The sequence below is a fragment of the Ornithorhynchus anatinus genome, chromosome X1 (assembly GCF_004115215.2).
Source record: "Ornithorhynchus anatinus isolate Pmale09 chromosome X1, mOrnAna1.pri.v4, whole genome shotgun sequence".
NCBI classification, from domain to species: domain Eukaryota; kingdom Metazoa; phylum Chordata; class Mammalia; order Monotremata; family Ornithorhynchidae; genus Ornithorhynchus; species Ornithorhynchus anatinus.
Genome location: NC_041749.1, coordinates 116,056,957 through 116,081,354, shown reverse-complemented (window position 1 = coordinate 116,081,354; position 24,398 = coordinate 116,056,957). Strand labels below are relative to the sequence as shown.

Here is a 24,398-nt window from a genome sequence, read left to right as displayed (position 1 = left end):
TCTCCCCTGGTGCTGATCAGATCCTTCCCCGTGTGTCCCCGATACTCAGTAGAGCAATCTCCAGGTATTTTCATTTACAGATTCATTTGTAGGGAGATAACACTCGGTTAATTACCACACATAGGGACTCATCTCATTGCGGAAGGCGGAGGAAACTGCCTGCGTTGGGGACCAGGTCTCATTTGTGAACAGGGCAAGGGGAGGGGTGTAAAGAGCCCCAGATCTTTAGCTCTTCCTGCCCACGCCCCTCGGCCATCTGCCCTCCTGCTCTGTCTATATGGAGGTCGGAGGATGGCGAAGAGTCGGGGAGAGGGGCGGGGGAGCAAGATGGGGAAACCCAGGGCGGGGGAATGCTGAGAGAGAGGTCTTGGAGTGAAGGGTGCTGGTGCAGGATCAGGAAGGTCTGTCTGGAATTGGAAAGGAGGGGCAGATTGGAGGCGGGAAACCTCAGTCTTGAGTTTTCTGGGACAGTATTCACCTTACTCCCCTCCCAGTTCCTCTCTCTGTGAGATTGCAACTTGGACAGGGCTGGGCAGGGTGGGGACAGGTGAGGGAATTCTTGATCAGACATTACAAGGATTGGAACTGGAGTTGGAGGCCTGTGGATCGCCATGCGATGGCATGGGACCCCAAGCTTCCTGTTTGTGTTTATGATGGGCAGAGCCCAGGCTGGACTCTCCTTGCTTGCTGCCCAGTGCTGAAAGTCGCAGAGGGTTCTCCGGGCACTCCTCTAGACAGACGTTCCCGAGAGACGTTTGGTGCTCAAGGCAGCTGGGTAACTCATGGAAACCAGGTGTCTCGGGAGAGGGCTTGGGAATGCTGAACCAGAAAATTTTGACTTGAAACTCCTTGAGTAGCTAGGAAGCCCGGGGGCTGGGGAGGTCCCCTCTTGTGGGACCTCCGCTTGGTCGCTTCCTCTCTCCACCAGGCCTAGTTACCCAGACCTGCCTCTTCGGTTGGGCTTTCCCTGGGAGCTAGCAATCAATGAATGGTACTTTTTGAGCGCCGACTGTGTGCGGAGCACTGTACTGATTGCTTGGGAGAGAGACCCGTATAATAGAGTAAGTAGGTAGATGTAATCCTTGCCCACCAGGAGCTGACAGTCTGGTGGTGAAGAAAGATGTCAAACAAAACTACAGATAGGGGAAACGGCAATGGACTGGGGCTGGGGGTGGGGTGAGTATCCAGTTGCTTAAGGGGTGCCCATCTGAGTGCGTGGGTGAAGCAGAAGGGAGGGCGGATGGGGTGGGGGAATGAGGGGTTCCTCGGTGAAGGCTTTTTGGAGTAAAGTGATTCGAGTACGGCTGGGAGAGTGGGTGGGCTGTTGGATATGAGTGGGGAGAAGGAGGGAGGAACCTGAACCCCTTGGTTTGGCGGTAACGAGGAACATAGAGAGTATTCAAGCGGGAGGGCTGTGTCCATAGCCTCCATCCCTCTTCTACCAGGGAGGACCCCCTCTTCTTCTCCCCTTTCCCCCAGTCCCATCTCAGACAGATGAGCCTCTCTCCTGTTTTTAAAGAGCCCCGGGGAAGGAGAATCCGCCTCTCCCCGCAGGTTCTGAATTGGTCACCCAGTGGAGAGGTCCACTTCTTGGTTCCCTCAGGAAGTCGTAGAGGCTGAAAATCTCCGAAGGTTCAAGAAAGCTTTGGCTCAATTCACAGACGAGAGGTTCACAGTGGGCTAGTAGAGGGATCAAGTGGCTTATGGATGGAAGAGAGTGTCAACGGGGGCTCAGCGGAAAGAGCCTGGGGCTGGGAGTCAGGAGGCATAGGTTTTAGACTCAGCTCGGCCACTGGCCCCCTCTGTGTGACTTTGGGCAAGTCACTGAACCTCTCTGGGCCTCAGTTTTCTCACCTTCAGATGGGGAGGTGATAGATTATGAGCCCTGTGAGGGACAGGGACTGTGTCCAATCTGATAACCTGGTCTCATCCCCCTACTCCCCCACCCCCAAGTACTTAGCACAGAATAAGCACTTAATGCATGTCACAGTTATTAGAGAAATTCGGGGTGCTGGGTGGCTCATCCCTAATCGTGAAAATGGGTGTCCGGGCGGCAGCTGTCATACAGGTCCATGCAAAAGCAGTGTGGCCTAGTGGAAAGAGCACAGGCCTGGGAGTCAGAGGACCTGGATTCTAATCCTGACTCCAGCATTTGTCTACTGTGTGATATTGGGCAAGTCACTTCACTTCTCTATGCCTCAGTTAACCTCATCTGTAAAGTGGGGATTAAGACTGTGAGCCCCACGTGGGACAGGGACTGTGTCCAACCTGATGAGCTTGTGCCTGGCACCTTGTGAGCACTAAATTGCCACTTTGTTCATGGAGCGAGATGTAAAGGAAGCCAGGTTTTCCTGGGGATTTTCCTTGTAGGGCCCCGACCCTGGGAAGGGCGAGCCTTGGGCCCAACCTAGAGAATCTAGGCCTGCGCCATCTTAGCCTGGCACCGGGAGGAGGAGAAGCGTCATCCTTGTCATCATCACTTTCTGCGTCTGGGAGATGTGACCGGTGGTTTCTGAAGGCAGAACAGACGTTCCCAGCTTCTTCTCCCAGGCTCAGTTTCTCCATCCAAGTGTAGAGGCCAGCTGTCGGTGGGGGCTGCAGGGACAGGGGAATCCTTGAATTCCTCGCTTCACCCGGAAGGAACGCCCTCGGGGAGACGCCGGACTCCCAAAGCGAAGAATCGGGTACATCGTCTGAGAAAGATGAAGCCAAAAGAAAACCCGTTTTCTCAAGAGGCTGGAATCCGGGCTTGGTCGTCTTGTGGCACATAGAGCAATACCTCGACGGAGCGGAGGTGGCCGGTCTCAGCTCTTTCTGGATCAAAAGGTGTTGGGGCCTGGGGCGGCGTCCACACCTGACTCGGAAAAGATGGAGAGGGGATGGGGCGGCCTGGGATGCTTTCCCGCCGTGAACGACAGCTCGACTCGCCATGCAGAGCCCTGGGAAATGATGGGCCCGGAGGTGCCGGGTGCGATGCCGGCAAGGACCCCCTCCCCAGCAGGGTCCCAGTGCGGGCTGACTGGTGCCGGAGTAGACAGCGGCCACCTTCCTCTCTCACACCCGCCAAAGTGCTACCGGACCCGGCCCACGGTACCCGTCCTGGCCTTTGGGCAGATCGATCCGTTCAGCCGACGTGGACCCACGAGATGTTTGGCATTTTATAGGGGCCCTAAAAACAGGGTTTCCAAAGACTAAGTTCCCGCCTTCCACAGCTTCCAGTCTGGCCTTAAACTACGAAGTGAGTCAGGCCAGTTAAGTTCCACCTAAGGAGGAAAGCTGAAAAGGCCACCGGGGAACTTCCTCGCTGTCTCCGATTCTGTAAAGTGATTTCACGAGAACCCGGCCAGAGGAAATGGGCTTCCAGCCCAGTGGAGAGACTTGGATTAGACTCGAAAAAGAACTTCCTGGTTGCCAGGGGGATTAGATCCTGAACGGGCAGCGGCAGGAGGGGGTGGGAATCCCCATCCCTGGGGATCTTGAAACAGCGCAGACAGACCCCCGTCCAGTCTGTTCTTGGGATCTCTGGGTAAGAGAGCGGCATTGCTTGGCAGGACTCGGAACTATCAGCAGGAGCCAGAAGCAGCGGGAGAGCGAGAGAGAGATTCCCCTGAGCTTCCCCCAACCCCATCCCGCGGTTTGGAGCTTTCCGCCCGCACCTCCTCTCTCATCCTCCCCCACCCCCACAACCTTCCCCCTTCCTGCTGGGGCTCTCAGGCCCCAAGGCTCACGCTCCGTCTCCCGGCTCCTCCAGAAATGGGCCAACCAGTGGCCCAATCGGGGCAGCAAGAACGCTAAACGGAGTGCCGCCAGCCATCACGTGCTCTGGCCGGCGGATCTGGATCCCTGATCCCAGGCCCTCACCTCCCCCCGCCCAGTGATACCCCTCCCCGGCCGAGGCCACGGAGCACCCCCTATGGAAGTGACCTAGAACCTCCATCCTGTGACTTTCAGCTCCCAGACTCCTCAGCTCCTCTGTCTTTCAGGCCTGGAGAGGAGCCAGCTGAGGCACAGAGAAGTTAAGTGACTTTCCCAAGTTCACAGCAGACAAGTGGCAGAGCGGGGATTAGAGCCCATCTCCTCTTGACTCCCAAGCCCATACCGTTTCCACTAAGGCATGCTGCTTCTGTGTCAAGCACTGTACTAAGCACTGGGATAGGTAGAAGATAATCAGGTCCTACGTAGAGCTCACAGAACAGGTATTGAATCCTCATTTCGCAGATGAGGGAAATGAGGCCCAGTGATGTGACTTGCCCAAGGTCACACAGTAGACAGGTGGCAGAGCCAGGATTAGAACCCAGGTCCTCTGACCATGCTCCTTCCACTAGGCCACACTGCTTCATGGCCAAGGATGGGATCAGGTCTTCGGATAGGCATCTGATGCCCCAAAGGGCTGATTGGAGAGGCCCTCCTCACCAGCTTCGTGGCACCCTTTCCCACCAATCTGAATCCACATCTCCTTTCTGGCTCCTGCCCTTCTCTGCTTGGTGCTTTCTGCAGAAGGCTGGCATTCCTTGGGTCAAGTGGGATCTGCAGTTCCCGTGGGGCCACAGCCGGGGGGCGGGAGGTTCTTTGCTGAACGGCTCAATGGAGCTGGTGTGGTTGGGCGGCCTTGGTCTCTCTTGGTCTTTTGGTGTCTCTGTTGGTGCCTCAAGAAGGTCGAGGGAGAGAGAGAGAGAGATTCCCCGGATCTCATTAACACTGCCCCCACCAACCAATCCATCAATGGGCCTTTTTGAGCCCTGACTGCAGAGGTGTGGACTAAAGCACTTGGGATAGTCCCACACAGTAGTGTTGGTAGATACGTTCCCTGCCCGCAAGGAGCTGACAGTCTAGATGGGGGTAGCGGGCACCCTCCCAGAGACCCGGCAGCTTTCGATACCCCACATCCCACCTCCCCATAGGCTGGTGCTGGTCAGGTATTGTCCCTTCTACTACTCTCCCAAGCGTTTAGTACACCGCTACGCACACAGTAAGTGCTCAGTAAGTACGATCGATTGGTTGATTGACCCTTAGCCTAAGTTTCCAGTTCCAGGCTTGGATAGTTTCCTGGAAAGAGCCCCATCGAATCAACACAAATGAAAGGGTGGGGGAAATCAGGACACACATACATGTACTCACGCCCACACCCTCCAAATACCACCCCAAGCCCCATGGGGTTGGGCGGGGAGATGGCTCCTCTTACCGACCAGCACCGACCTCACTGGGGAGATTGGACGTTCCTCTGTAAAGATACCTTTTCCCTTTTACCCAGCACCCTGCTCATCCTGGTGCCAGAAACAGCAAGTCCAGTGGTCTTTTTGTTTCTTGGGGTCCTAAAGGGCCTTTCCACAGGCAGGGACTATGGGGTTGCCCTGGGGGAGATCGGAGCCCTCTCTGTTGAGTCAGGTAATCGGGCGGGCTCCAGGCCCCTTCCTGAAGTTGAGGTCCTGTACCGACTTCATCCTAGCAACTGGCATCCTGTGGGAGACCCAAAACCAACCGGTCCCCTTGGCGTTCTCCGGCTGGGGGATGGAGGAGTGTCTGTGGTGCCGGCCCTCTGGGGAAGCTCAGGCTGGACCAGTTCTGAGTCCAAAGGGCCACCCTGCAGACTGGCCCTGAGCCTGCAGGAGTGGAAACACCAAAACTCTATTGACATCATCACGGTTTCCTTCTCCGTGGCCAGGAACTGAGCCGAGCACCCTGGCCCATCCGGCCCCCCACCGCCCCCCATAAGCAGCAGGGGTCCGTCCCTTTGTGTGTGTGTGTGTGTGTGTGTGTGTGTGTATGTATGAATGTATGTATGTATATATCTCAAGAGGTACCTGTTGCTGAACGCAGTGTGGTCCAGTGGGAATAGCCCGGGGCCAGAAGGTCTGGGTTCCAAACCCAGCTCTGCTATTTGCCTGCTTTGGGTCATTGGGCAAGTCACTTAGCCTCTCTGCGCCTCAGCTTCCTCCTCCCTAAATTGGGGGTGAAACACTTGCTCTTCCTCCCTCTTAGACCGTGAGCCCCATGTGGGATGGGGTCTGTGTCTGATCTGTACCTCAGTGCTTAGCACAAAGTAAGTGCTAAGACCACCGTGATGATTGTTGATGGGGACCCCAGACCCTTGGCTTCCCTTTTCCCTCCAATTAGTCCAGCACCAGCCAGCCAGAGATTTCTCACCATCCCCCGCCCTCCAAGGCTCAGGCCTTTCACTAAGTAAAAGGCCACCCCATTTTCGCTCTATCTTGAGAGATGCTCGGTGTCGCTTTTCATTTGGAGTAAAACAGCTACAAATTGCCTAAAATTAGTCTGGGAAGAGAGAGATTAAGATGGAGAGAGATGGCAAGATGTGGAGGTCTAGGAGGACTGGCGGAGGCGGGGTAAACGGGAGCAGAGGCCTCAGAGAAGATCCTGTTTTTCCAGGGCACACATATGGCAGGAAAATGGGTCCCTGCATCCTGGGCACTTCCCCATATAAGAACATGCCCCCCCACACTTACGCACCCCTACCTTCCAGGCTGGGTCCCCTCCTGAAAGCCTAGAGGATATATATGGAGGAAGTGTGGGCTAGCTGCGAGAGATTCCCTAGGAGACCCTGAGCCATTCACTACCCCTCTTGGGTCTCAGTCTTCCCCTCTGTAAAAAGGGGAGGGGAGAGGCGAAGATACATTTCTTTATGCTGAGGGGAAGAGAAATTCAATCAAAAAATACTGCAGACTCTGCAAGCCCCATGAAGATAGGCTGGTATATAAATACCCAGAGTGAAAAAACACGCACACACACACGTGTGCTCCCCCTAAATACACCTAAGACATCTGCCAGAGCAAAACCACCTACTCCCGAGCCCATATCCCCAGACACACCCATGCAGGCTGCCCCAGGCTCTCCTTTAATACCTGCAACATGCACAGACGCGCACTCACTCTCTCACATACGTGCATGCACTCACACACGTGTCTTTCAGTCCATCCTCCAGGGACACACAGTGCACATGAGTATCCCTCCACCCCAGATGCACACATGAGGGGCATGCCTCAACGTGCCAGGACTACTCCTCGTTCAAACATCTGCCTGGACCTGAACAGGCCTGCTTGGACCAGGGTTTGAAGAGGTCTCGCCCAAGGCCCTGAAGCAAGACATTCCCCACAAACAGGCACCAGGACCTTCCACTTTCACACTCCCAGCCCCTCTAAGCTCCTTTCATTCAGTAGTAATTATTGAGCGCTTACTATGCGCAGAGCACTGTACTAAGCGCTTGGAATGTACAATTCGGCAACAGAGACAATCCCTGCCCAGTGACGGGCTCACAGTCTAGAAGGGGGGAGACAGACAACAAAACAAAACAAGAAGATAGGCATCAATAGCATTAAAATAAAAAGATGGAATTATAGATATATACATATCCAACCCCCCCACCCCCCACCCCCCAAATCCCCATCTTCATCAGAAGACCTCCAACTGGTTTCTTGTTTCTTTGGGAGTGGGAGCGAAGCTTTTGGAATGAGAAATGAATTTATTGAGAGGGAGAGGGAAGATGACTAATTGTGTCTGAAGAGAGAACGATAGGTAGCTAGATCTACTCTCTCTATACGTGTCTCTATATTTGCCCGGTGGTTACAAAAGAGACGCTACACACCAGCCCGACTGTCAGGAAATGCTGCACAGCTAGAGGTTGCCATGGGAACTGGGAGTTAATTAAGGCCTGTACACAGAGGCCTGGGTGGAGAGGTCTCCGCCACTTCCTACTTGGGAAGCTCAGAAGCACGGGCCTCCTGTTTCTCCACAACAAAAGAACATTAAATTAGCAGAGACCCATCTCTCCGGAACCCCTGTAATTAAGACTCCGTGGTGGGAGGGGGCAGGGCTGGGTAACAGGTGTGGCTGAATTTCCTGGTCCTGGGGGGCAGATGGTTTACAATGTGGGGTACCTCGTTCGCCCTCACCCTCTGAGATGGTCCTGGTGGTGAGGGAAAGCAGAGCCTGATGGGCTCTCGAGCAGCACTGCATACACTCCTCCCTTTTCCCTCCTCTCCCTCCCCACCCCTTCCTTCCCCTCAGATGGAGACCCCTCTGTTCCCAGAGGCCCTTTTTCAACCCCACCGTCCTCTCCCCCAATGCCAACTGGTGTGAAGGAGGAGAATCGAAAGTTGGCTTTCTGAAGGAGGGGGTAGGCGGGAGGCAAGAGCAGGAGACCATGACAGGCCAGAGCTTCCCCGTGGGGGAAGACCCAAGGGCCTTTGGCCTGAGCCGTGGCAGCTCTGGCACAGAGGATGGGAGCATGGCCTTTATTACCGGCCACCCACTTATGTCTCCAGGAGGGGATGGGGCAATTCTTCCTGCCTTCAGTGGGATGGAACCAGTACCCGCAGCTGGGTAGTCTGCTTATGGGCAGGGAACATGTCTGCCAACTCTACTGTACTGTAGCTTCCAAAGTATTTAGTACAGTGCCGTGCACACAGAAAGCACTCAATAAATACCATTGATTGGACCATGCTCCTGCAGCAAAAATCCTCTTGGGCCTCTCCCTCCCCCCGCATTTTACAGCCTACTCACCCTGGGTTGCCCCTCTGGGGCCACTCTGTACCACTTACACTTAATTAGTAGCTTACACCCCTTCTGGGGCCCCTGGGACTCGGCTGGACTCGGCAGGCAGTCGCTCCCCTCCCTCTGCATCTCTCCCAGGCAGCTGGCCCTAGGGCAGCCAACCCATGGGGAAGAAGGATCCACCTCTGGGGCTGGGCATTGAGCTGGGTAAACCATTGGTCTGACTTGGGATTCTTTGTTTGCCATCTTATGGAGCCAGGGAAGTGGGAAGAGTTGACCATCTTCTCACCACTCTCCCTTCTCCCCATTGAGAAGAGGGTTGGCCTGTTGGGCAGTAAGCTTGGGGAATACAGGAGGGAGAGATAGCGTAGCGAGAGAAGAGGGCCCAGGGCAGCAGTAGTAGTGAGTCCTACTCGGAAGGGACTCTACTAGACATCAGGAAGAAGAAGTAGAAGAAGCATTGCCTAATGGAAAGAGCACGTGGCTGGGAGTCAGAGGATCTGGGTTCTAATTCCAGCTCTTCCAAGAACCTGCTGTGTGACCTTGGACAAGACATTTAACTTCTCGTGCCTCAGTTCTCTCATCTGTAAATGGGGGTTCGATACCTAATCGCCCTCCTACCTAGAGTGTGAGCCCCATGTGGGACCTAATTATCTTGTATAATAATAATAATTATGGTATTTGTTATGCACTTACTGTGTGTCAAGCACTGTTCTAAGCGCTGGGGTAGATACAGGGTAATCAGGTTGTCCCACATGGGGGTCACACTTTTAATCCCCATTTTACAGATGAGGCTGAGGCACAGAGAAGTTAAGTGACTTGCCCAAGGTCGCACAGCAGACAAGTGGCGGAACCAGGATTAGAACCCCTGTCCTCTGACTCCCAAGCCCATGCTCTTTTCACTAAGCCATGCTGCTTCTCTATCTACCCCAGCACTTAGTAAAGTGTTTGGCACTTAACCTTAACAATAATAATGTCTTGACCACCTGGTACTTGAAACACCAAAGTGGACGCCCTAGGGAGGCTGGAGAACCTCTCTTCCTTTAGGGTTCACCTCCCGGAGGCAGAAGCCTGAACCAGCCAGCCTCCCGCGGTCCCTGCCAGCTCCCGGATTCTCGGATTCTAGAGCGGACTTGAGGCCGGTGGGCATTTCCATTATCGAGGCAGAGACCGGAATCGGGATGAGAGGGAGTTGTTTGGACACGGTTGTGGCACCCAGGAACACACCCAGAAAAGAGCAGGCTCTTGACTGCTAGCAGGGACCAGGCAGGAGGGACAAGCCTCTTCTGCTTTGATTTAGATACAGTGTCGAGGCCCCCGCTGGCTTCACTCCCCTAAGTGGGGCCGCCCCTTCCCCCTTGGATCTGGTTACGACTGCTTTGGGACTGGTAGCCGGCCTGTCCGCTTCGGGGCCTGCCCAAGCCCTACTGTAGGTCAGCTTCCTTTGGATGAGGATCCAGGATGGGAGCTTTTTGGGAGTGGGGAGAGGAGGTGCAGCAGGAAGAGGGCAGACCCTCTGTTCTGGGAAGCAGGAACCAACCTTGGAGAGATGGAGGAAGCCTGAGTGGGGAGGGAGGAGAGCAAGAGGGTGAGAGAGGAGACACGCGTAGGAGGGAGAGAGCGGCAGTTCTCATGGGAGAGGCAAGCACGTAGCGGGTGAGAGCAGAGACCGGGAAAGGGACAGAGAGAAAGAGAGACAGATGGAGAGAGGGAGAGACATGCCCTGAGTGATGAAGGAGAGAAAGAGACAGATGGAAAAAAGAAGAGAGGGAGGGGTGCAGAGGCACAGAGAGAGTGAGAGCAGAAAGAAGGAGGGTTTGCCAAGTGATAGTCCCCAGCTGTGGGGGACATGGGCATCCCGCCTTCCTCCTCGGGCCCGCGTAGCCGCCTGCGTAGCCTCCTGGGCCTGGCGCAGGGACCCCAGCCCACACCCCCTGGGGATTTGCCTTCAGCTCGTAGGCCAGTGGAGATGCCAGGAGCTGGCCATGGAGGGAAAGGAGGTGGCGGCTGGCAGTGCCGGGTACAGTGAATGGACATGGGATCAACGGCAGAAACGAACAAATAGGTTAATTTTTAATGCTCGCCTAAATAATTTAACGAGGAAAAAATCAGGCTCCGTCTCAGAGGCCGGTTCCGCCTCGTCAATCAGTAGCTGAAGTTCGAAGAGCCTGGTGTGTGCTGTGTGCGCGTGTGTGTGTGTGTGTGTGTGTCTGTGCGGGTGTGTATGCCTGCGTGTGCTTATGGGAGTGTGGGTATGTGGGAGAGGGAGCGTGTGAATGCCTGCCTGGTGTGCCCGTCTGGGCAGGAGCACATCTCTGCACGGGGAGAAGACATGCTTGGGAGGGGGTAAGTGGGCATGGATGCATGGGCGCGCATGGCTATGTGCTCTGCGTGTTTATGTATGTGCTTGGAGGGCATGTGCGCCTGCCTGATTTTGGGCCTTAGGGGCTGTCTGGCATGTGTTTTCTATGTAAGGGTGGGGAGTCTACATATGACCCCATATGGGCATTACCTGTAATTATGGGACCTGTGGGTCGCCCCCTGGTCTTCCTTCAGGGGCCCTCCGCATTCTCGGTGGAGCTGACAGCCCCGACGACTGTCTGACGGCCGTTTACCCTGGGAGCACTCGGTCCGGCTCCTGGGGCTCGACGATTCCAGAAGCAAATGCTTGCCATTCCTCCTCCCCCCCCCCCCCGATTCAAGCTTTTCGGGGGTAGAGAGCTCTGCGTGCCAGGACAGCCCGGATGTTCAGGGAGAGGAGCTCAGATGCCGAGTTGGGTGTCTGGGAATGGAGAAGCTGCTCCTTTCCTTCTCTGGCTCAAGCTCTCTGGGGGGTGAGGGAAGGGGAGCAGAGAGATCTGGGGAGGAGAGAGACTTGGGGCAGGGGGGGCAGCAGCGGGCAGGCGGGCAGGCACTGGGCCGAGGGTCGAGGAGGAGGGAGAAGCTGGACCGCGGCTTCTACTTGACCAGGTCCAAGAATTAACCTGGGGCAGGGGCAGGCTGGCTATCGGGGAGATGGAGAGATGGAGCCCGCGGTCGGGGCACCCAAGGGTCATGGAGGGAAGCCGGGGGACGGGAGGGGTCGGTCCTAACTCCAGCCACACCCTAGAGGATGGAGGGGGCGGGGGTCCTGGACCTCTGAGGTGACAGCACTCTCTACCCCCTCCCCGCACATCATCCATCTCCAAAGATTATATTTAAATATCTCTTTTGTGCGAAGCAGGATCTGGGAATGCCCCTAAGAGCCAGTTACCATGGCAACAACAAATGTCAGGTTCCATGTGGTGAATAATTGTTTCCATGACAACAACTCCTCTACCCAAGGTGCTGGTGAGCTGGAGTGACAGGCCTATCGAGGGAGGCAGAGGAGGAGGAGGAGGGAAGAAGGGGCCAACAGAAATTGGGTGGGGGCAGAGAAAGCCAAGAGGGGAAGGCTTCTTCTCAGAAACCCAATTCCCATGTGAATCGCACCCGATCCTTAGATGCTCCTTTCCTCCCCCATCAGCGGCTACCTCCCCCCCCATTCCCCTGCACCCCATCCCCCCATGCACGCACGGACGCGCGCACACACACACACGCATGCACGCACACACCTCCCCCAACCTCGCCTGCTCTCCCATCTGTCTACTGTAATCCAGGCCTCCCCGCCCATGGGAGATCAAAGCTCTCCACCCCCTGGCTCCCACGAACACCCAGCTGGGCCTAGGGGCCAAGATCCCCATGGGCTCCTGAGGGCAGGCACATCAGGGCACACGTGGGAAAGAGGCCCTGGTCTGAGGAATCGGTTGCCTGCCCAGTCAGCACTGCAGGAAGAGGCAGCTCGGGGTTGCCTTGACCCCTGGGATGCGGACCTGCACCGTGTGGTGGGGCAAGAGGACCAGAGAGGCCCTGCCAGAGCCCTGTTCCACAATCACACCGTCAGCGGCGGCAACTCCGAACCCGAGCCCTGGGGGACCTCCCTTCTGGGGTGAAAACTCTTTACCTTTTTCCGTCCCTCGTGGGGCTGGGTGGGTTGCAAGTCCCTAGCCATGCATGGGAAGTTACCCTGTGAGGCAACAGTGATGGGGTCTCCCATCCGCCAGCACCCCCATGCTCCTTCCTCCCTGCAGTGCAGAGATCCTTCCTGACTTCTCCAGCCCCTGCTCATTCTCAAAGCTTCTTAGCTTCTGTTTCCCATGCAGGACCAGTGTATAAATATCTCAGGTGCTAGGTGTTCTGGAGCTGATGGACCAAGAGGCAGCTACCTGGGAGCTGTGGGTTGCTCTGGGCGGGGGTAGAGGGTTGAGGGCTGGGGGTGGCAGGGTTCCCCTAGTATAACTAGTGCCAGAGTTGGTCTCCTGTAGTGGAGCCAAAGACAGGGTAGCCCGGTGGAAAGGACATGGCGGGGCTGGGTGGCTGTCAGGAGACCCCCGGTTCTGTTTCTAGCACGGCCCACCGGCCTCCTGAGTCACTCTGGGTAAAGTCGCTCCACCTCTCAGTGACTGAATTTCCTCCTCCATAAAATGGAGCTAAGATACTTATTCTCCCTCCCTCTTAGATTAGGAGCCCCGTGTCCAATCTGCCTGCCTTGTTTCCAGCCACAGCACTTAGCTCAGGGCAGGGCACAGAGTAAGGGCCGAACGAAGACTAGAACCAACTGTGGTGTTCCGAAAGCCCTTGGGGCCAACTCTCCCGTATTGAACTTACCCTGCCTTGGCCCCTCCCACTGACCATGGGCATCTGAACCCCTCCCGTGGCCGTGGCCCCCGATCCCTCCATCCTTCAACGATATTTATTGAGTGCTGACCGTGTGCAGAGCACTGTACTGAATGCCTGGGAGAGTCTAATACAGTGGAGTTGGTGGACACCATCCCTGCCCTCAAGGAGCTTCCAGTCTAGTGGAAGAGCTTACGCTCTTGGTGAGTGTGGGCTGGGTAGGGTGTGGGTCTGCGGTGATGAAGTCTCCAGCGTGGGCCCAGGCATCCAGGAGGCTTTCAGGCAGTGGACAGAGCCACATGGGGTCCCTGCTCCTCCCCCATCTCCACCGCCAGCCCTATGGGCTGCCCCACTCTTGCTCCCAACCCCCCATCCCCAGTAAGAGTAACCCCACGCCCTCAAGTCCACATGCCTCAGTTGACCCTAGGAGGGCCCTGAGGGCTGGGACCAGAGACGTGATTTGAAAAACACATCATCCAGTAGGATAGCTCCCGGCCTGGGCATCTAGGCCGTGGGGAAAGCCGTGGCGCCCTCCTCCCCACTCCCCCCAGCCGGCTGGGGTTGTGACCCCTCCAGCCCCCACTACCTGGATCGACGCTCCCCAGGCCCCTCATTCCGTTCCTCAACCGGAAGGCGGGGGTGCTGACTCAGCCCCCCTCCCCCGAGACTGGACCATCTCCAGTTAGCCCCAGGTCTCCTCTGGGAGCCCAGGCACAGAGGGGTCAGGATATCTAAAGTGACCCTTCTCCCGGTTTTCTTCTGCTGCTTTCCGAGCCCTTCTCTCCCTCTCCTCTCCTCCCCCAGTGGGAGGGGCCGGCCCCTCCCGGCGGCTCCTCCCTTCCCGATCTCGTGCTGGTGAGTCAAACTGCAGCAGCCGCAGCCGTGCTGGGTGTTTGGGCTGAGCCCCTCCCCACCGCCCCGCTCAGGCGGCACGGACGGAAGGACGGGCGGGCGGACGGACAGCTCCCCCAGTCCTGTCACCCCTGTTCCCCCGCCCTGCCTCCCCCCTCCCACCCCCAGGAGGCTACAACTCAGAGCCAGCAAGGGGGATGAGACCTTGCCTGCTGTCTCTCCTCCCAGCTGAGTACCCTTCCCGTCGCAGCCTCCTCCGCTGTGGTGGAGTCTTCTGGCTCCTTCCTCTGGGCTCCAGCGGCCCGTCCTGGGGACGGATGGCTTCCGAAGGCCCCTTTCCATCCGTTGGCGTCCCAGAACCGACACGGCCAGCTGACTTACCGCTCGCCTCTCTCCTTCCTGACGCTGAGTGGCTCCTTGTTTGCTTGGGGCCGACCCCGGCCCTCAGGGGCACCGGGCAGCTGGGATTTTCCCAGTCCCCCAGTCGCCTGACATCCATCGGTGACCTCGGGCTCTCCGGCCATGTCTGGCCCACCCGCTGGTGCTTGACGGGCAGCCAGGCTCCTCTGGAGAAGTGGCTGAGTTCTGCTCCCAGCAGCACCTGGGACCTCCCTGGCCCGGCTTCTTCCGTGCCACGGTGCCAGGGCATTGCCCATCTTGCTGCCCTTGCTGTTCCCCTGGGGTGGACCGGCCCCACCCCGGTCTGTGCCATGTCCTTCCTTTGGCCAGGATATGCTCTTCGCCACCATCCGCCCAAACCTTTGCATCCGAGCCTGAAGCCATGCCTCACTCCCCGGAAAGCGACGGGTCCATCCCAGCCCCGGGGGTCCCTTCAGCCCCTTTCCCAGTGGGCACCTCTGGGCCAATGCCCTCCCTCCTTATTGACTAAGCAGGGAGACAGGGGAGAGAGGGAGCAAGCACTGAGGCGAGGAGGGCCAAGCACTTTGCCCTTCCGTGGGCACGTGACCTTCTGTGTCTGATGATGATGTTGAGGAGGAGCAGCAGCAGCAGCAGCCCCAGTGCCAGTGACTGCGGCCTGGCATTGCCAGAAGAGCCATCCTCTGCTTCTCCTGAATGAGTGCCCCCCTTGCCTGGGCTCTTGTGCCCTCCAGCCCCTGGGCTCCCCTCACAGAGGCTGTCTGAGGTTTCGCTCACGCAGGGTCTGTCTCTCTCTTTGCAGATGGCGCGGCCGATCCAGGTGAAGCCCGCGGACAGTGAGAGCCGTGGAGGTAGTTGTCATCTCTCCTTGTTTCTCCTTGGGCCTTCTGCCCCTGTTCCTCCCCCCGCAAAGCCGAAGCGAGGCTGTTACCCAGGACCCTTTTGGGTTCTCCCCGCCCCCACACTCTTCTCCCAGGCCCCAGGAGGCCCGCCCCCAATGGGGAGCACAGTTGGGATCCTGTGGGTTGCTCTTCACTAGACTCCCGATTTCCCCCAGTCTTGCCCCCCTCAGCCTTCTGGCAGCCCGGCTTCTTCACAGTCTTCTCCCTCTCTGGATGCGCCGGGATTCTGGAGCCGCCTACATGATGGTGCCATCTCAGCCTTCCTCACTTCCCCACCCCCATCCGCCATTCCCGAGCCCAGCCTCAGCTCCCATCGGGGCCAACCTACCGTGCTCCATCACACACCCCCCCCCCCGCCCCCCCCCAGCCCTCTGCTCTCACACCTCCAGCCTCAGCTTCATCCTTCCTGCTCCCCAGGGTCCCGTCCCCATCCCCCCAGCCTCGCCGCCCTGTTCAGGTGCCGCATTCTCTGGGCATTGGGATGGCACCTCCCCCCCCCCCCAATTCCCAATCCATCTTTCTCCTGGAGAGGTTGGGGCATCCTGGAAATCCCTCCCCCAAGGGTTGGCGCAAGGCGCATATGGGGGACATGAGAGCTGTCGCCCCTCTGGCTGGCAGTCTGCCCTTGGGGCCTCTGGTTGCAATCCAGTGACTGCCGAGGGGCATTGGTGTCCACGTTGTGGAGAGGAGGGGGAGAGGGGGCTGACTCTCCCAGCCGCACACACAAACGGGAATGAGTACCCAGTGGGCCCCTCAGCTGCTGAGGGCCGAGGGATGGCACGGAGCGGGGTGGGGGCGGCGGTCCAGGAGCAAACCTGGGACGGTTCTGAGCCGTCAGAGCTCAGTGGGGCTCCACGGTAGTCTCGGTAGCCGCCGGTGGCCCTGGCGATGGTGCTGGCAGGGGAAACTTAACCCCTTGGGGATACAGGGTGGGGTTGGGCTATCCCCCAAGGAAAGTTGGGCTATCCCCCAGGGAATGGCAAGGTTGGCCGCGGCTGGGACAAACAACAGGGAGCAGGAATGGCATGGCAGGGATGACGGCCTATCTGCTGTGGGCCCTTGTCTCTGTTGTCGGTTGGACCCTGATCCTCATCCTCCCTCCCCTCTCCCCCCACCTTCCTAACATTCGGGGGGGGGGGCCTTCCTCCCCTCCTCGTCTCTCCTCCTCCTCGCAGCCTTCCCTTCCTATCTGGGCCATGACGGTGCAGGAATGATGAGGGAGCTGGGAGCAGCCTGCAGCTGGGACTTCAGTGGGATTTATTGCCTTGCCAGGGGGAGGGAGAGCGGAGGTGGGGTGGGAGGAGGAGGATGGCGGTGGGCAGGGGTGAGCAGGCTACTGGGAGGGAAGGCACCACCCCTCAGGGCTCGCCGGGGACGAGCCGCTGCCATCCTAAGACAAAATATGCCCCGGCTACAAACTCATCTGCGGTGTGCCCCCCCCGGCCCCCGCCCCGCCCCTGCAGTGCCCCCGGCCCCTACTGAATCTTGTTAGACCAGTGTAGCTAGGCAGAGCGCCAGCTTGGGATCTGCCTGCTTTATGCTCCATCAGCCCTGACTAGTAGTATCAGACACCCCTTCCAGGTAGAGGCGTCTGTGTGTCTCCAAAGGTGCAAGGCCGAAGGAGACCTGGGCCAGGCTGGGCCTGCCCCCAGAGCCAATGGGGTCATCAGGGCGGCTCACCCCTGAGGTGTCTGGTTAGAGCCTCGCAGCCCTGTAGGTGTTGGAGGGCTTGCCGTTCTGGGGGAGCTTCTTGGGGTTCATTCTTCCCCCAGTTCCCAGAGGAGGAGCCGTGGCCCAAGAGGGGACCCGAAAGCGCAGGCTGTGGGGGTTCCCTCATACTGAGTTCACTGCAGGTCTCTGTTCCCACCCAGTGGGTGACACTGCAGCAGTGGCAGCATCTCAGCTCTCCAGAGGTCTCTGTGTTGGGCCTGACCTTCCTTTCTCCCCTTGCTGCCTTCTCCCATTCCCCAACAGGAAGGTGGGTGTGGAAGACATGCTGTGGGAAAGTGGGGGTGTTGGATGGTTGTTCCTTTTGGACTCCAGGGCCCTGCGTCGCATCTCCTACTGTGAGGGAAGCTGAAATACTGGATAGCAGTTCCCCCCACCCTTTCTCTCGCTCTTTCTCTTCCTTCCTCTCTCCCTCCCTCTCTCCCTCTAGAGGTGGTGACCCAGCTTCTGGATTGCCAAGCCCAGCCCTCTGGTCCTCCGGCCATCAGTTGCATTGGGCATTTCATGGAATCTGTCCTGCTGGGGAAGTGGTGTAGGGGAGAGATTGTGTTCCTCTCTGAGGTGCTATCTGGGCCACCCCTCCCTGGGCACCAGTGAGACCTGCGCTCCAGGCAATACACTTCTGCAGCAGGGGCTGGGATTGGGAGTTGGTGGTTGACAGGTTGGAGGGTGAGGGGAAGGGATCCCATCAGAAGAGGGAGTTTGAGCAGGAGGGAGGTGGACTTGCCACCATGCTGGGCGGGCAAGGAAATGTGGTAGGCAGGGAGACAGATGCAGGTGCAGTTTATGGTGAATCCCAGTGCAGGGCTCCTAGAGGTGGGCCACCCCCAGACCCTCGGAGGTGGGGGCAGTTCTGGTGCCAACAGCAGCTTTTCTGAGGCACCCCCTTGCCCCTCTTGGCCACCAAGGGCACACTGAAAACCCCTCTCATCCAGGAGAAGACCCGAGAGCTGGGAATCCCGGAGCCCTGGCCTCTAAATGGCCTGGGCCTCAGGGCAGCAGGGCCAGCTGGTAGATCGACCCCCAGGTGCTCCCTGGGCTGAGAAAACCAGGGCCCCGGAGCTGTCCTCATCTTTTTCCCCTGCCCTGTCTCCAGTGTGGCAGAACCCCTGGCACAAGGCCATTCTAGAGCCCAGTCCCTGGGATTAATCTGAACCAGGGACCTGCCAGCTCTAACTCTTCAGGCTCCTCCTTCCCATCCTCCTCCTCCCCATCCTCCTCCTCCCCCTCTTTCTCCTTCTCTCCATTCTCCTCCTCTGCACTCTCCCTCCCTCCCTCCCTCCTTCCTCCTGTTCATTCCCTCCCTCTCTGCGAATTGGCTGAGCCTCCACCCTCTAATATTCTCAGTCATTGCTTCATCGGGCAATCTGTTCTCCTTAGCCCCCTCCCCCAATCTCCCCCCCCCCTTGACTGACAGGCTGCTGGAGAATGGGTTTCCATGACAACTCAACTCAACATCCAGGCAAGAGAAGAGACAATTTTCATGATTGCTGGACAGCATAGGAAATTGCCAATCAGAAAGGGGGTGGAAGATGACTATGGGGCGTAGGGGATGAGGGCTGTTTGGGATAGTGAGAGCAATACCCGGTTGGGGGCCCAGTCCTGGTGCTGCCTGTGGCCCTGGCAGTGGGCAGGTAGATCCATCGGCACGGCAGCGGGACAGGGAAATCCCTGCTGGGTCCCCGGGATCCTGCACTTGGAAGCTGTGGTGGCAGATGTGTGCCCAGGTGCCAGCCGGAAGCCCAGGGGGCAGCTCCTTAGGCCTAGGTCATCATGTTGACAGGCATAAACTGGTCCTTTTCTTGTCTTTTGGGGCCTGAGCGGAAATTCCAAGGGGCCAGGTAGTGACAGAGAATGACACCAGGGCCGGGATGGTGTCTTAGCAACTCAGGGAGGCCCAGCTGAGTCTCCGGGAAGGTTTGGGAGACCTTTCCAACCTGGTAGAAGGGAGTGAGATCTGTGCCACTGAGCCTCGGTGTGCCAGTCCATCTGGTGTCAGTTGGGGGGGGGGGGGTCTGCCTCCCCCAATCCTGACCAAGGAATTAGAGTTGACCAAAGTGTCCCTTCACCTAGCTCCATGCAGGCTCCCAGGTGCTCCCTCCCCCGCCCCGGCACGGACTTCCAGGCCACGTGTGTGTGGATAGGACCCTGCAGGCCAGCTGAGAGTAGAAGCGTGTCTGGAGGGAAGGATGGGGCCCATGGGCCCTCCTAGTTGTCTGTGGTGCACATGCATGCCCAGGGTACCAGTTGTGTGCCCGTGTGCTTCACCTGAGGACAAGCCTCTCTGCGCTGTGTATGTGGTGTGAAGAGCTGTGGTTCTGAGGACAGGCCAGCATGTGGGGGACAACGGGACCCCTGCCCAGAGGGCCGCCTCTATGGAAGGGTGCAGTGGGGGCCGCCTGACCAGATCTCTATCAGCCCTCCCGTGTGTGTTCCCCGTAAGTGCACACCGGGAGACCTAATGGTTTCCTCACAGGGTTGCTCGCCACAAGTCATTTTCATTTGGCCACAGTTGAGGCCTGCCTCTCTGAACCTGCCACTGGCAATCAGGAACCTCCCCTAGACATCTCCCCAGGGCCCTCCTGTCTCCCGGTATCCCCATTCCAAGGCGTGGTCCTGGGCCTTGGGCCTTAACCCACCCTCCAGCTGGGGCCATCTGCCAAGCACTGCCCCGTGGGGAGCCGGGAACAGCCAGGGGAGTACTGTTTGGCTGTTGCTCCCCTTCTGGGTCTGAAAAGTAGGCCCAGTGGTCTGCCTGGTTGGGTCTGAGGCTGCCCCTGATGGAACCACCTGAAAGACCACAAGGCCCCAGAACCAACCCGTATCTACGAGGCCTTGGGCTCTGGAGACTCTCAGACCTGTTCATAAGAGGGAATGGCACCTCACTACTCTGGGTAAACTGAGGCCCACAGGGGTGTGGCATCGGCAGGAGCTGGAGGGAACTTGGCGAGCCCAGGCTCTCCCCCCGGCCCTAGCCTTCGGCCTCCCCGCTCCTCCCCAATCCTCCTCTGGGGGCTCTCCCCCAGATGGGGGGCAAGGCTCCCAGGGCGGTTGATGTGGCTGTGTCACCCCCAGGGGACCGGAAGCTGTTTGTGGGTATGCTGAACAAGCAGCAGTCGGAGGAGGACGTGCTGAGACTGTTCCAGCCCTTCGGGGTGATCGACGAGTGCACGGTGCTGAGGGGCCCTGACGGCAACAGCAAAGGTGACTGGCTCAGGGATGGGGAAGGGGGGCTTCCGGAGTGGGCGGTCGGACCGGGTCTCGGCACGGATGCCCGCCTCGGCTGGCTCACCTGCCTTGGCCTGGTCCCCGACCGTTTCATCTCTCCGACGGGAGGAGGAGAAAGTGGGAGGAACCCGGCTCTCTGACCTTCCCTCTCTGCCTCTGCCAGGCTGTGCTTTTGTGAAGTTCTCGTCCCACACGGAAGCTCAAGCTGCCATCCATGCCCTCCATGGCAGCCAGACCATGCCGGTGAGTACTGCCCACCTCGGGTCTTCACCATGCCTTGCCCTGCCCTTGTGACTCTCCTGCCGCCCATCCTATCCTGTCTTGGCCCTGGGGGTTGGGTGGGGGCGGAGGTGGGGTATCTGTGGGGCCTGGTCTGAGGGCCTCTGTGGCTGTGGGAACGTTGGCCTAGTTGCCATGTGTCCCAGGACGGGCCCCCACTCAACTGTGTTCCAGAAATTGGAGTGGGGGTGCGGGGAACCCACCTGCCACACTCCGAGGGACGGAGGGACCGGCTTCTAGGGGGACCAGGCCTGTGGGAGGCCTGCGAGTCACCTAGTCGGGGCAAGGGCCTCTCCCAAGCCTGGACCTCTGGCTGTGGGTGCCCTATTTGCCCTACTGATCTTCTGTCCTTGTGGCCGGCACGCTGGAGCCGGCCTGCAGGATGGGCACGTGGCTGCCTGCCTGGAGGATAGTACGGAAGTCAGCTGGGAGCACGGCCGGGCTCTGATCTGCCAAAATGGCGGGGTCGTATGGGAGTCAGCCTGGACGCCAGTCGCTCTGCCTCTTGCCCTCTGCAGGCTGCGGCACTGTGGGTTGTAATCTCGATCGGACTAATCGTCCTGGTATTCGTTAAGTGCCTACCACTCGCCAAGCCCCCTTGTAGACTTGAGGTGTTCGGGTCGGAAACAGTCCCGACGCCCCACCGGGCTCACGGTGTAAGTGAAGGAGAGAGGGATTTTATCCCCATTTAACAGAGGAGGAAACAGAGGCCCAGAGAAGTGAAGCGACCGGCCCCTGTTCCCACAGCAGGCAAATGGTGGAGCCAGGATGAGAACTCGGCTCTCCTGACTCCCAGGCCCGGGCTCTTTCCACCGGGCTACGGCTGTGTTACGTTCCCTGCCTGGCTGATGGTTCTGTTTTGGGTGAGAATTTGGTGTGCGCTCGTTACTGGGCTCTGAGATGATGAATGGTGTCCGCGTGTGTATGTGCGTGTGTGCGGGTGGGTGTGCGTACGTGCGCGCGACACGGTTCCTGTCTGTGTGCGGACTGTGCCGTCGTCCCAGCTCTCCCCTTCCCGGCCCAGCCTCAGCCGGAGCCTGGCTCCGAGCCCCGCAGGGGGACTGGCTCTGATCTCATTAGCTTGTCTGTTCACTCCTGTGTTTATTTAGCACAGTGCTGGGCACACAGGAAGCGCTTAATAAGTATGCCCTAACTCGATCCGACTCACTGTGCGCCCGCCCCCCCTCCCCCACCCCCCGGTCCTCCCCGCAACCCGTTTCTGCTGCCCGGACTGAGTCTCGTTCTGTCTTCCCCAGGGGGCCTCCTCGAGCCTCGTGGTCAAGTTCGCCGACACTGACAAAGAACGCACCCTGCGCCGGATGCAGCAAATGGTGGGCCAGCTGGGTATCTTCACCCCGTCCCTCACTCTGCCCTTCAGTCCTTACAGCGCCTATGCCCAGGCGGTGAGTGCCCCCCCGCCTTGGGCCTGGGCCAAGTCACCCCAGCTCTCCCCGCAGCTCCCTGCCCGTGTAGAATGCCGCCTTGTGGGCCCTGAGGGGCAGGGGAGCTCACCACAGCAGACCTGGGAAAAAGTCCACCGGGAAGACGACTCCTTAGAGTCAGAGACCTCACTCACTCGGCCCCCTCGACCGCGTCTCTGCAGAGTCTGGTCCCCTCTGGTGGTCAGACGCAGCCGCAGCCACCGTTCCGGCCAGCACCCGGCCCAGAGACGCTAGGCCGGGCCCCCCTCCACCTTCTAGCCCCCACGGATCCTTTCACCCCGAGCCGTTCTCCAAAAGAACTGGCTGGTTCCCGTCCCTTTCACATCCAGGGGACCCCTGTCTCCAGGTGGGGAAGTTGGGTCGACTTCTGAGTTTTTTAAGTGTTACCGATTTTATTTTTGTTGTTGCCGTTGTTATCGTCGTTATTATTATTTGCGGTAGTGTTCTTATCCCAAACTGATGGAAGCCGTTTTTTCTCCAAGGTGTTTTCGCCGCGGTTATCTCATTGATCTGTGCGACAACCCTCTGAAGCAGGGATTTTTCTCCCCATTTTACAGATGAGGAGTCTTGAGGTCCAGAGAGGTTAAGTGATTTGCCCCAAGTCACAGAGCAGCTCAGAAAGAGCTGGCTTGAGAACCTCAGGCACCCGCTTCCCACCGCTGCTCTCTCTCCCACTGGATACTTTCTCCCTGCCAAATTTGCCTCATTTCCTCCCATGCTCCCCCCGCCCCCCCCACCCCATGGCTCAGAGGTTTGGCCCATCTTGTGATTATTATTATTGTTGTTGTTATTGTTAGAGTATTGGTTAAGCGCTTCCTATGTGCCAAGCACCGTTCTAAGCGCTGGAGTACGTTCAAGTTAATTAGGTTCGACACAGTCCCTGTCCCGCATGGGGATGGCAGTCTAAGTAACTTCTTAAGGCACCGATCAGGGCCTCCCCCTGCTCTCCCTGCTTCCCGAATAGAACAGAAAGCCCAGACTGTCCACTGGCTTCCAGACCCCTCCAGTTCCCTCTCACCAAGGGCTCTCTCACTCCCCCACCCCGCCACCCCCCACCCCCCCAGCTCCCGCTCTTTCCTCGGCCCAAGCGAAGCTCCAGCTGTCCCTCTCTTGGGCTGCTGCTCACACCTTCTGCCTGCCTGGAACCCTTCCCCCACCCTCCGCTTCACCCAACCTCAGCCCCCCGCCCCAACCCCCCACCTTCAGAGCCCTTTGACAAAGCCTCCCTGGTTAATCCTTCTCCTTCCCGGTCCAGTCACGCCTCCCAGCTACGCCAGCACTCATGGATGTATCCATTTCCTCGTTGGTTATTAGTTTCTCTGCTTTGGTTATCCATATCTTGCCTGTCTGCCTCCCCGTGAAACTGCAAGCTCCTGGAGGGCAGGGACCATGCGTCCTCCATTCTTGTTGGGCGCTCGCCACAGGCCGGGCACAGCAGCACGGGCAGCGGCCCTCTGCCTGGGCTGGGGATGTGCCAATCCTGAAAAATAGGTTGAGACCTCCCTTGCTCCTTTCTAGTGCCGGAGTTTGGGGGAGTCTTCAAACAGGGGGTGGAGTGGGTGGTGGTGGCTCTGAGGGAATCTCGGGGTGCAGCCTCCACCACTCAGGTGATTCCCTTCTGTTTGTCCCCACAGCTAATGCAGCAGCAAACCACAGTGCTGTCCACCTCCCACGGCAGCTACCTGAGCCCCAGCATGGCCTTCTCTCCTTGCCATATCCAGCAGATCGGGGCCGTCAACCTCAATGGGCTGCCTGCCCCTCCCATCGCCCCAACATCAGGTAAACGTCTGCTGCGGGAAGTTGGACAATGTGACCCCTGGAGGGCCCCTCCGGCTCAAGAAATTTCTGACTCCAGGGTCTCCCGCGTAGACGGCTCAGCAGTCACTCCCCAGCTTAGTGGGGACGTGTTCCTAATTCCTAATGCTACCTGGCTGGGTTGCTTAGTAAGTGCTGTGCACACAGTGAGCGCTCAGCAAGTACGATTGATTGATCATTGGTCAGAGGGCAAAGTTGGTGGGTGAGAGGCAGGCTCCCCTTTCCCTCTTCCCAACGCAAGGCTTCAGGCCCCCAGCGACTGGGTCTCTGGCTTTCTTCCTCCCACCTTCGCAGGGATACACTCTCCCCCGCTCTTGGGCACAGCTGCCGTGCCGGGCCTCGTGGCGCCCATCACCAATGGCTTTGCCGGGGTGGTGCCTTTCCCCAGTGGACACCCCACCCTTGAGACTGTTTATACCAATGGCCTCGTGCCCTACCCGGGTAAGTAGACGAGGGCTCCGGCGGGGGAAGGTTGGGGGTGGGGAGGGGCGTGGGGGGGGGAGGCAGGAGACGCCGGGGTCGGCAGCGATCGGGTTTTTGTGGAGTGACAGCCCCTAAACACAGACCGGCC

General features: G+C 58.5%; 1 protein-coding gene across 4 annotated transcripts in view; it reads left to right on the top strand.

The window, feature by feature from the left end:
- CELF5 (CUGBP Elav-like family member 5) overlaps positions 1-24,398 on the top strand; it is a 76,419-nt gene that overhangs the window by 48,041 nt on the left and 3,980 nt on the right. For 2 of the 4 annotated variants that reach the window (XM_029050608.2, XM_029050611.2), the window contains exons 5-10: positions 15,236-15,287; positions 20,139-20,267; positions 20,455-20,534; positions 21,827-21,973; positions 23,647-23,791; positions 24,122-24,268. In XM_029050608.2, the coding sequence (XP_028906441.1) occupies positions 15,236-15,287; positions 20,139-20,267; positions 20,455-20,534; positions 21,827-21,973; positions 23,647-23,791; positions 24,122-24,268 (700 nt within the window). The remainder of the gene's footprint in view (positions 1-15,235; positions 15,288-20,138; positions 20,268-20,454; positions 20,535-21,826; positions 21,974-23,646; positions 23,792-24,121; positions 24,269-24,398) is intronic. The other 2 variants (XM_029050609.2, XM_029050610.2) reach the window with 2 other exon arrangements.